Genomic DNA, 12,782 nt, shown 5'->3' with positions numbered 1-12,782 from the left:
CTACTGTATGAAAGAATCATCCAGCAAAGCAATGAAATGAGAAAAATCTAGGTAGGAGATTAAGGTAAGAGCTACTTGTGTGCTCGTCCAAGCACATTGAGCAGCCCCTCTCCATGGTAGAGCTTCTAACTCTTAAAGCCACAAGATGGAGCCAACAGTTCTAAGGAAGAGGTGCCTCTACCATCCCAGGAACCCACAGAGCATTTCGCACACAGAAGAAACCACACTAGTTAAGTGTTCTGGTCAGGGCAGAACACAGGCAAGTACAAAGGCAGAAGCCAAGCTATGTACATGCAATCAATCATTCTCCAGTTTCAAACTACTGCAACTCCAGGCAGGCCCGTTCCTCACAAGCAACCACAGAGTATCAGAAGAAAAAAGGTGCCATTCTGGGCTTTGGGTACAGCTATGTAGTACCTGTGCACAGAACCCTGTCCTGCCTCCTACACAATGCTTTTCGTGCTACCCTTTCTCTGCTGCAGAATATTTAAAAAATGACTTCACTGGAAAGGACAGCTATGTAAACCACCATGGCAATCATCTGAAACACAGGGCAAACACCAGGCAAGCACCATGTAAACAAGATTATGTAAATTGCTGTAATGCTTGGACAGAAGTCATCAACAAGGGGATGTTCCACTTCCAACTTGTACAGCAGTGGCAGCAGAAACTGCACCCAAAGTTTACTGTGAATCCCATTTCTAGGCTACTCCAAATTAAATGGCATAACAGTGCAGTGAGTCTGTCCTGAACCATCCTGCCTCAGGCATCTCAGCTTCGCTATCACAGTTTGTCACAAACCAACACAGAGAATGGAGTTTGGCACACTCAGAAGACTAAAGATCAGTATTTCCACAGTGTTGGTTATTCCATTAGTTGAGCCACAAGACTGACTTAAGAAAGAGGAAAGCAACTCTGTCATTTACACAGTTGATAGAAGCTGTCTTACCAATTAAGTTGTGGAACATTAACTATGAACAATTCAAACTACTGTACCAATTTAGTCCCAAAATATATGCAGACCATTTCACGAAAACTGATGATGGGGTCCTCAGTCACCTCCTCCTCCCACAGTCTGTAATATAATCATGCTACAAATTTGATACAAACAAAGGTTAGTTCCAGACACTGAAAGTCAGCAGCTGCCTGGTTCAAGAATTTGGGGACTAGACATGCTTTTAGAATGCTGTAAAAATCAATAACAAACAAATATTATGCCTGGCTTTTTTATTATCAACAGTAATACAAATCAGTTGTATTAGCATGCTCATGAAAAGTGACCAGTTTTTATAAACATTAAAAATGTTTGTGCAAGTTAGAGACAATGCTCTGAAGCTGTGTAAGAAAAAACCCAAGAATTTACATTGTACAATATAGCATACATAAGTTTAGAGGCAGTTTTATTAAATCTTGCAGTCACAATCACTTCCTCTATGCTAAACCTCTCTCTTGGTGTTAGAGATAACACCTTCCCCTCCCAAGAGGAACACCTGCCATTCCCATGAAGTGTGGAGATTACGGTGAAAATCATAGCTTTTTTTTGTTCCTCTTCCCTCCTTCTCCCAACTATAAAGTCAACAGGAGGTGAACATTGCAACATATGCTTATAGCAATTAGATAAAGCTTCTGTCTACATAAGCTCCAAGTTGAATTGATAAACAGTATCTTCTTTTTGAGCAAGAATTGATAGACCTGTCAGCCCCAATTACTGGGTTAACATTTTGTAAGGCTTTAAAAAAAGAAAATCTTGGTGAGCATTGTTAGATGCATTTCCCCACACACACCTCTTACTACATTCCAGATTGTAGCTTTGTGCCTTAGACCTAAAGCATTCTTAAGCAATATACTAACCAGCTAGCCATTTGAAGTTCCAGTTGAATCCTATAACATCTTACTGAAGTTTAACACCCAGTAAATGTATGCATACATCTTTCTCTCCATCAAGCCAAGCGTTCACCTAGAAATTACAGTAAAGGCATATTAGTCTGTATAGAACACATATGGCACAAGTCATTGAAGATGCACTTCATGCTGCATCTGTACTCCCATCTGGAGAGATACTCTTCTAAAAAAAAAAAAAGTCAAGTCTACCCTTGCACTCCTGGAGTTTAACCTGCTCTTTGAAGTGGAATTTCATATGACTTCGCCCCTGTTATAACGGGGTCTTGTCTCATACATACTTGCTCAAACCAGAAGGAAAAGAGAAGCACCTGAATACCCACAGCGAAGCCACATATGGCAGATTGCTTATAGTAGTAAACAGCTCCCTGGCTATGTTAAGCCATTACACAAGAATAATATTTGAATGCTTAAGTGCAAGTGCATAGTCAAGTCTTACATGACCTCCAGCTTCAAATATCCAGTTACTTGCCTACAGCCATGCTCCAGAAAGATTTAAGAGCACATTATATAGATGAAGAGAAGTCTTGGTCTTTAATTACTTCACATGCAAAGGCTGCTAGAATATATCAACTTCAATACAGCCTTCGGTTGCCTCAGCTACACAGCATAGCTAGCAGGCAGCCACACCACCATCCCCCCCTTGCCAAAGTCCTTCTTGTTTGATGTACCTGATCTCCAAGTACTCATTTGGATTATACTCTTTTAGATTAGAACCAAAGCTCTCTTTGCTCACAGGAAACCCTCAAGTCCAAAAGGAAGCATTTGTCTGTGCCATTTTTTATTCACTCTAGTCAACCCACCTGATGCTAGTGTCCATTGATGTCTAGTGAAGCACACCTGGAAGTCATTCAAGGACACTCAAATTGTATTGCCCCTATTTAGAAGGGCATGCATTCAGGCATTTCCACCATATGAGGTGGAGGCAATGGGACTCCAGTCCAGGGGAGCAGTTTTATTGCCCTCCTGGTACAACTGAGAATGCTTGATGCCCACTGTTATGAAGTAGCCAAGGTAGCTGCCTTGTTTATTGTGTTTTCAGCTGTAACTGGAAAGTTAAACTGAAGTTTGTCGCATGTACAGACAAGCTGCTGTATTTAGTCTCCAGGCCTAGTCTTTCTGGAAAAGGTGACAAGCATAGAACACGGAAGAGATGAAGTAGCAAGCCATGAAGCAGTAAGCACCTTCTTCCAAGAAAGTCCACCTCAGTGATGGAGCTTTATCAGTTAAAAAAAAAATAACCTGAGTGAGAACAGCACACAGACTGTAAGAACACCAGTGGCAGACTCATTGTTGAGTAGAAATTCATCTGTCCTGTCAAATACTGTCAGGTACTTTAAGACTAAAAAGATCAAAGGTCAAGGCATGCAAGTCTCTTGAGCCAATACAGCTGAGCTGCTCATTGTGAGCTTTGCTGGAGTTCATTATTCATATAGCAAGGAAAGCTTATTCAGTTTTGTTAGACACATTTTACAATCTGCCTCGAGGGGCTTGACCTAGATAAGCTTGTAATGCAAACTCAACTGTTGTTTATCCTTTAGGTTAATTAAGGACTTAACCTTTAGGTCTCAACTGAAAACTAACTTGAGTTGGTTTCCTCCAGAAGCACACATTTGTTTGCTGTATGCACGATGTACACTCAAAAATGGACTTTACCTATGGAAGTTCAGGAGGAAGCTTTGTTAGAAGTGTTACAGCTCCAAGTGTCCTGTTAGGTGCTTAGGCTTTAGATACAGGTGGTACAGCTCAAGTGACAAGTTCTATAAGCCAGCAGGCTCCCAGCCTCTGCATCAAAACTGTGTTGTCAAGTCAGCTTTGTAATACCAATTAATTACACTGTTCAAAGACAAATATTTCCAAAACTGGTTAACCATTCTTTCTGCACATACAATATAACATTAACAAAAGAAGGAATTTAACTTGACAAGAACAAAGATTACAGCACCTTTTATTTAGTACAGTTTCCCCAATCCAATGAGTTGTCTGACAAGTTGAACTAGTTATGGAAGACAATGAGTCCCTGTGAAACCTCAGATCAACAGAGGTTCTGATATTAACACATCTTACTTTTTTCAAAGTTCAGAGGTGGAATGCACAAAAGCAATCTAGTACATGTTAAAAAAATGTTTTTCAACCTCAAATTACAATACTAAGTACTGAACAGTATTTGCTACTCTTTCACCCCAAAGAAACAGCATTTGTTAATTTAGTGCTGCAGTGTGCTTCATTGAACAACCATATAGCATATTCCTTTCACCAAGTAACTGTGTTTTAAGCATTCTGTTAACAAGCAGCACAGTCACTACTTTAAGTCTCTCTACTCCTTCAAAACAGAAGATAACCATAATTCATTCAGACACTCCACAATCAGAAGAGACAGTTACTTTCCACAACAGTGACAGAAATATTTTTTGGCAACTGCACTTAATTTAAACTGCATCAGAAAGCTCAGTTCAGTCAGCTGACAAGAGGAGCTGCTAGGTACTGACTTTTCTTTCATTTCTAGGCTGGTTTTGTCAATCAATATGTGACCACCATTGCATAACTGATAACTAAATTCAACATGCATCTCCATGTGCTAGGTTGCTGTGCATCAGAAACAGTACATACAAAATTAACAGTGAGTAACAGATATGGCAACTGCTTCACTTCATTTGCTTTTTGACATCATACAACTCACTGGCCGGCTAATCATTGAGAGGTAGCATGTATGCCTCACCCATTCCAAGTCATGATTGTGTGATGTGACCCATCCTTACTCAAAGTTTTCATCTTCAGCAAGACAAGAGACAGATGCAGATGTTGCCACTTTTCCAACATGATCACAAGTGTTCCAATATAAACAAACCTGATGAAATCAACACTTTAATTTTCACTATTCCGGTACCAGGGAGGGGAAGGATGATGGATGTAGAATGAGTGTAATTGAGTCTAGCCACAATACATGGAAGAAACCCAGGACAGCATTTCAAGGAGATGGTGACAATATTATTCATTTTGAAGAAAGGCTTACAGTCATTTTCTCACCCATACCACTAATTTAAGGATGAGAAGACGGACCAGCAGGGAATGCATCTAGCCAGTATTTAAATATCAATTTTTGCATTGCCTAAATAAGTCTGAATTGAGTCCATAGGCTTGATTCATGAATGCTGTATTGACTAAACAGAACATGGAAGCAAGTTTGAGTTGACTCTCAAGTGTCAGTTGCTATTTCTTACATGGAGCATGGGGAGGAAGCCAGCAGATTTCAGTGTAAGAAATATTGGTGACAACTAACAGAAGATGGAGACTCAAACCCTTTACCAGATGTCAGCTAGCTTTTCTGCAGTTTGCAACATCAAGGAGGGCAGAAACAGTGGAAAAAGTGTTTGAACCTGAACAGCTGTGCTTGTTAAGGCCAGTAGAGGTTCAAGAGAACTAGAGAAACATTAAACTAGGAAGTTAATATGAAAGTACTTTGTACAACCATGAAGGATTGTAGTTCTGAAACTGTTTCTAGTTTTGAAAGACACTGCGAAGACAGAGCCCGTTTCAGTTTAAGAAGGCATAGGTTGGATACCAGAAATGGTTTCAGAGTTCTGTTTTCACATTTTGAAGGTGTGATATGCAAAGCAAAAGATAAGGGAGTCAATACAGACTTCCTTTCATGAATCCAGCCCTATATCCTTAGTGGTATCTTATTCATGCCACCTGTAGATAGATATTTACAGTTCCCAAGCATCACAGTAAGCAACATCTTTCTTTAAAGCTTTTCTTGTTTTTGCCACTTTTCTTGCCATTCTTGTCTTTGTTTTCTGACATTTTCTTTGCTCTGATTTCTCTCATTAAATCAAAGAATACCTAGGAGAGAAAAAATAAAGAAAGATTAAACAAGATCTGCCACCAGAAAGCAGACAGAAACTACTGTATTCAGCAGCAAATAAAGATGTAGCACCACGCTGTGCCTATACAGCAGAAGTGAGTCTAGACAGAGATCCCAGTGACAAATTCAACATTAGAATTATGTAACATGTCAAGTGGTGGCAAGTAGGACAATCTTACCTGGCTACCAAATTATTCAGCAGAAAGAGTCAGAGAAACTCATTAATCTTTTCTTCAAAATTCTAGTTGATTTCACTCCGTACACCTGATGTCTAGGTATATACCACTTAAGATGCAGTTATTTTACTGTAGAGTGTTATTAGAAAAAATTATTTTTAGGATTACAGAACAAGAACTTAGTGCCACTCTACAGAGTTAGGCTTTTTTTTTTTTTTAAATGGGGAACTACACAGCACTTTGATACTTGGAAACAAGACCATGCTACTGATCAGAAATAGAATAGTTTATCATTCAAAACACCTTAAGGTGTTTGTTTTTATTCTGCTACAGTGTCAATGCACAATCACTACAATGGCTGATAATTGTCTTATACACAAAACAGTGCTTCTATAGAGGATAACCAGTATGTCATATGAGCTAGCTGGAGAAGACCTTTAGAGTAAGTCTAGAGCACCACGCTAACAGACTCGAGACACAGCTGCATTGCTGTTAATCCCAACTGATCAGAAAGCTAGTCTAAGTATAAAACAGGCTAGGCATTTTCTAATTATGTTGGACCACTCATAGGCAAAAGCAAGTCTGGGTATTCATGTTTTACTACATCACCCAGTTTGTGCATCTGACAGTCTGACTTTCTAGTAGCATCCCACAAGTCAGAATGGTTCTTAGCCTAATTTAAATTTGGTAATCTCCTTTATAACCAAAAGGACTCAACTCAAGAGTTTCATATACACTGTTTTAACCCAGAATGAGAGACAGAGTTCCTACTAGGTAACTTATGCACCAACAGCATTTCTATTAGTAAATATAGACTAGAAGAACAGAAAGCTGTCTACAAGAACTTGAGTACAGCCAGCTGCAAGTGTTCTTTGTCCAAAGAGAAAGCTGCTTACAATTTGTAACCTTTAAACAAGTGCAAATTACCAAGCCACACCTTTGGCATCCTTAGGGGGCCCAACAGTAATTTCAGACCATCTTCTGTGGATTGGTAAAGCAAAAAGGCACCCTCTGGAAGAAAACCCACTACACACAGAAGGAAGGGGAGGCTTGAAACTGATTTTTCCCTACTAGGCAAACACTCCACAATCGTAAGTCGTGTCTCTTCTGGAATAACGCACCACTACCACTGTTTATGCAAGAAGCAAACAGGAGACACATGCTGAGAATGACTGTCCTAGAACAGCATGGACAAGTCAAAGCAAGACAGGAACACAGCAAGAATTCTTCTTCTCACAATTCAAAGTAGTCTTGGCAGAAAACAAGAATGAAGTCTTTAACATTAGGCACACACATATGTAGCTTTGTAGGGAAAGGGGAACAATTTATAAGTGTCTATAGCTTACTATTTATTGCTTTTATAATAATAGGACACAGCCTATAAACAAAATAACATACTTCAGGGAATCCTTAGACCCATCTACCTAAGGTACTATTGGAAAGCTATTGTTCAGGTACATTTAAAAACAAGACAATAGCATTAATTTATACTGAATCTCTGGCTTCTCTAAGCTAGATATTTGCTTAAGTACACAGATTCCAGTAAGCTCATTCATTTTTGATAATATAGGCTTTCAGAAGCCCAACTGTGGATTTGCTTTTGTCCCAGCAAAAGTCAAGAAGTAGTCACTGTCATGGTTTAACCCCAGGCAGCAACTGAGCACCACACTGCTGCTTGATCACCCCACGCCCCGCCCTGCCCCCCCCCCTCCCCAGGATGAGGGAGGGAATCAGAAGAGTGAGAAGACTTGTGGGTTGAGATAAGAACAGTTTACAATTTTATTATTATTTTATTGCAATTGTTATGAAAAGGAAAATAAACAAAGAGAAATAAAACTCAAGACAGGCGATACAAATGCAAAACAATTGCTTACCACCAACCCACCAACACCCAGTCTTTCCCCAAGCAGCAGTTCCCCAGCCAGCTTTCCCTCTACTACATGATGTCATATGGTATAGAATACCCCTTTGGCCAGTTGAGGTCAGCTGTCCTGGCTGTGTCCCCTCCCAGCTTCTTATGCACTCCCAGCCTCCTCACTGGCAGGGCAATACAGGAATCTGGAAAGTCCTTGATTTAGTGTTAGCATTGCCTAGCAACAACCAAAACAGTGTGTTATCAACATTATTCTCATCTAAATCCAAATCACAGCACTATACACACTACTAGGAAGAAAATTAACTCTATTCCAACCAAAACCAGGACAGTCACTTAGCTACTAAACAAGCAGCAACGATTTAATTGAGCAGATGTCATTTATCTTACCTTATCTACATTCGCTCTAGTTTTGGCGGAGGTTTCTACATACTGCACACCCCACTCCTCTGCCTTACTTCTAGCCTCTTCTACAGGCACTTGTCTGCGCTCTTCCAAGTCAGATTTGTTTCCCACTACCAGTAAAGGTATTTTATCCTCTTCAGCCTTCACACGCAGGATCTGTTCCCTAATGCATCAGGTATTCAAAATAAAAATATCCGTGTTAGTAGTAGCAACAAAAACCTCACCCTTATCAGGAGTGGATCAAGTGGTCTGCACATTACTAGTGGTTACAATAGTACATTTCCCAACAGGTGAACACACTTTAAAATTATTCCAAGTTTCATATACTAATGCTATGGGCTTTACACTAATAAAAGGCTCACACTTCCAGGAAGGCAGTTCTACCATTTAGTTAGAAGTTTACTACCCAAGCTCTAATAAAGATGACCTGTATGGCAGAAGAGCAATCCACAACAGGAGTACTCTTTTCCTCCTTCAGATGTGAAAAAGTGCCACATTTGCCAAGTTTCACCTGGGCATTTAGTCACGATCTTCAAGCTCCAGTCTACATCCCACCTCAACGTATGTCTGAGCAACATCAAGGCTTTGCCAAGGCGAAACAGCAGAAGTAGCTGGCAGAGATCATTCTTAATGCCTAACTTAACTTTACATAGAGGACAGAGTTACTAAATAGTGCTGAACTAAAGTGTTAGCCACCTTCCTCCTTCAAAGACTCCAAGAAAATATTTGAACCATCAGCATTAACCTAGCTATCCTTTATCATTCTAAAAGAACCTATCAGCATCCAGGAAAGGAGACAGTAATGCTACAGGTCAAAGTCTGTGCTATTATTAGAGTAAAACATTGGTTGAAACCAGACTGACACATGCTGCTGTCCATCAGCAAACTGTACCAGTCCTATTTTTGGTTTGCTTCATTTTATTATGAACAAGAGCTAAACTAGGCATGACCATGGTACTACAGCCCCTCGTTCCACTGAGTTACCACACTACTTCGGATGCTTGCACTTTCCATCCACAAAATAACTGAATGTATGTAGAGTACGCAAGAATCTAAAACAGTGTTAACAGTGAAGCAGACATTCTGCTGTTGCATTCAACCGCACCTTTGCACATTTTCAGATTACAGAGGCACTTAAAGCAAACACTGAATACATAGCATCAGCAGGAGAGCTAGGGTTTAAAGACAAGCCCATAATTCATTCAGTAATCAACTTTTTCATAGTTTAAGAATTCTGGAAGTTACAGGATCAATAATAACAATCTGTAGTTTAGCCCATGATACTATACTACACATTCTTCCCCTCCTTCCTGGGGAGGAGTTTTCCTAGGAGCTAGTTCTTACATGTCAGCCTAACTAAATACTCAGTTTAAGTAATTTCACTCTGTTTACTTCTGACCCATTGAAGCATACGAGATTCTCCATCTCAGAACTTTTAGGTCCTTCTTTCTTGTCTTTAGGGCTAGCATTGCTGTGCACTGTGCTGCATACAGTCAACTTAGTTACAGAAGTCTGACAAAAAATACAAACTGCCAAGATAAACACTCCTACTCCTTTTCACCCAAAGCCTTGGGTTTAACCTTATATTTCACTTAAGCATACAAGTCAGAACCCAGGCTGGGTACTTCCAAATGTCTCATTTTCTTCCTGTTTTTTGAATGGTATCTGACTTTTTCCTTCATCTTATACTACAAACAGTCCAACTACTCAGTTTTGCAGTCCTACAACAGTTCAACTGTTTAGCTCCTTTAAGTGCTCCAGTTAGAGCAAACTGAGCAGAACGGTTCTGCCTGTGTCCCCTGTGACTGTCAGCCTCCTGAAGTCTAGCAAAGTCACAGAAGTATTATGTGACAAACAAACAATATCTTTTTATACCTCTTAAAAGATTATGCAATCTCCTACTACTGTTGCAACAGTATAATACATTAAGAACCTGGACCAAAGTCCTAAAGTGTGAGGGGAGTTTGCTATAACTTTAAGAAAACTCTAGAAATAGGCATCTAACCAGCACTTGCATTACCAATTAGCATCTGTTAACCTTGTACCACTGAAGCAAAGTGAACAAAAGCCAGACTGATAAAGAGCTTTTACTCCAGCAAACATAAGGAACTTCTAACACTTTCGCTATGTTTTGGCAAGTTTTATTTCAAGTTATACAGTTGTCCTAAGGAATCTCTGCATTCTACACTGAGGCAACAGCTATTATCAGGTAAGAGTTAGAACACTTGCCCTGAGGAACCTGGCTACCTGAGTTCTGAGGCCAGAACAATGGATTAACCCTCTTGTTTTTCTTTTACACTGCACAAGCAGTTTCTGTGCTCAGCCTGGTGCTGATTTTTTACATTGGAACTGCTAATCCCAAGAACAAAAATGGAAGCATTTACTACTACTGTGCGTCTTTCTAGGAATACATCTGCCTACAATAGTACTGCTTGGCTGCCAACCCTTGTTTGGCACCAATCCATACCTGAGAGTGGAGGCTAATCCTTCCTTTTCTTAGAGCACCTGCTTCTAGCAGTAAGCAATACAGTGTCTGAAACCTGGCCAAAAGGCAGACTTAATTCCAGAAGTACTGCTCTAAGATAATTAAACTTCACATCCACAAAGACTGAAAATTGGCTTGAATACACATGTTTTAGGAGTCCAAGAATCTGCTACTTGCCTGAAGTTGCTGCTGGCATAAGGTACTCATAATGGCATGAAGACAACTAGAGCCAGAGGCTGGATAATGTGGTTTAAGTTAACCATTTTGCTCTCAGTAACTGGTGAGTTGCCACCTTTATTGACCAAATAGTAATGGACAAGGGATAAAGAGGTGTAGCTTTTAAGAAGAGTTGTCAGAGCAACATAGGAACCAAATATTTCCCCCTGCCTGGGAGAGAAATTACTTACCGAAACTCTGCTGTTGCTGTAAAGGATTCGTGCTCTGTTATTGAGAAGACTAGAAGAAACCCTTCCCCACTGCGGAAATAGTTATCTCTGATAGCTGCATAATCCTCCTGTCCTGCTGTGTCCAGAATATCTATCTGAACTTCTTCACCATCCAGAACTACTTTCTTTCTGTAGCTGTCAGCCTTGGTAGGTTCATAGTCTTCTACAAACTGAAGAAGATAAGGGATTAGTGTTTAGAATTACTGTCAAATGGTATCAATATTCATCCATATCCATTCTCTTTTACTTCGGTGACATTTAAATTCCTCCAAACCTTCTCATAATTCAGTCAACTACTAAGTTCCAACAATATTTTTACTATAAAAACCATATTATTTAAGCACTTAGTATATCAAAGAGCCAGTCTGCCTAGTCAAGAGAAACTGTCTTGCTACGTGAAACACTGTTCAGCAATTTCAACACAATTTAAGGGACAAAGATACAGTATAAGCTACCAGCAATCTAGTGGCATTATCTAAATCTCCCACTTAAAGAGAAAAGTATTTCCGTGTACTTCAGGTACAGCTATCTGAAGCTTCAACATGTGTAGATGACAGCATCTAGTTGCTGAACATGGAAGCCTGCTCCATAATTACACAGACACGTACTTTAGTCCATTCAATATTGATTAGATCCACAAAGCCACTGCAACCTGTAGTTCTGTGCTAACAGCGCGCATCCAGCATGGGGTCCTTAACTTTCCACCCCCTTTCTCTCAGCCTCCAAGTATAACAAAAGGCTGTGCCATGAGCCCAATTAAGCTGGCTGGCCATCACTAACATCTACACCACCCATTCAGATATTCACATTGCTATAGTATGCAAGAACAGCCTATAGGTAAATACCAGCGTATAATACAATCATGTATTCCTTCACAAAGTAGTCTGGATTGTCTGATCTAGCTTCCTGTATACACTAGTATGGAAAAATTAATGCTATGAGCATGCCTACTTCATCATTTGGCTCAGAATGAGCTAGAATGCTTACTTCTGACTTCAACCTTAACTGGCCTAAAAAACCCACAACAAAATTAAAGTTCAATGCCAAGTGGTAACAGACCCTGTACACTCAGACAAGCACATTCACATTCTGCATGTCTTCTGAAGACTGTTCTTTCACTGATAAGCATCAATTTTGTCACCCTTAGCCAAAGATGTTCCCAGAGGGCAGCCTTTCCAGACTCCTACATCCTTCTCCTGCCAGTAAGATCATCAGGTATCTTGCTACTTACATTTAGTTCCCCTGTCCCACTAAAAAAGTTCAGTAAGCTGTATCCGTTGGTGCTTTGGAGAAGCTGAACCAAAGGCACTTACCTCATCGTACATAAATTGAAGAGTGAGTGCAGATTTGCCCACACCTCCACTGCCAACCATAATTACTTTATGGAGGGCCAAGGAACTCTGGTTCTTGCTCTTGCTGGCAGCCATTGTCCTGCTTGCCACAGATGAAGTGCCAGGCAACTAATCAGATCTGCAGACAGGAGAAACACAGTCACCATCCATGACACTGGTGACATCACAGTAGCATGCAGGTAAAAGCATCTCACTAGTGCTGAAAAAACAGATTAAAACCCTGCCCAACAAGCCTGAAGAATGGGCCATTTCAACGCACTGGCAAGCCAACCATGTCACTG

At 40.2% G+C, this 12,782-nt stretch overlaps 1 protein-coding gene across 3 annotated transcripts in view; it reads right to left on the bottom strand.

Moving 5' to 3' along the window:
- Positions 1-3,831: 3,831 nt before the first annotated feature.
- The window catches only part of RALB (RAS like proto-oncogene B), a 65,112-nt gene continuing 56,161 nt past the window's right edge, over positions 3,832-12,782 (bottom strand). For 2 of the 3 annotated variants that reach the window (XM_075757024.1, XM_075757025.1), the window contains 4 exons: positions 12,463-12,619; positions 11,111-11,319; positions 8,204-8,381; positions 3,832-5,742 (listed from right to left, as the gene is read on the bottom strand). In XM_075757024.1, the coding sequence (XP_075613139.1) occupies positions 5,623-5,742; positions 8,204-8,381; positions 11,111-11,319; positions 12,463-12,576 (621 nt within the window). In that variant the 5' untranslated portion in view covers positions 12,577-12,619 and the 3' untranslated portion in view covers positions 3,832-5,622. Of the gene's footprint in view, positions 5,743-8,203; positions 8,382-11,110; positions 11,320-12,462; positions 12,623-12,782 lie in introns of all 3 variants that reach the window. The other variant, XM_075757023.1, reaches the window with a different exon arrangement.

This window comes from Balearica regulorum, chromosome 6, assembly GCF_011004875.1.
Source record: "Balearica regulorum gibbericeps isolate bBalReg1 chromosome 6, bBalReg1.pri, whole genome shotgun sequence".
In the NCBI taxonomy this organism is placed as follows: Eukaryota; Metazoa; Chordata; class Aves; order Gruiformes; family Gruidae; genus Balearica; species Balearica regulorum.
The sequence above is the reverse complement of the archived record's forward strand: the minus strand, read 5'-3'. Positions and strand labels throughout refer to the sequence as shown.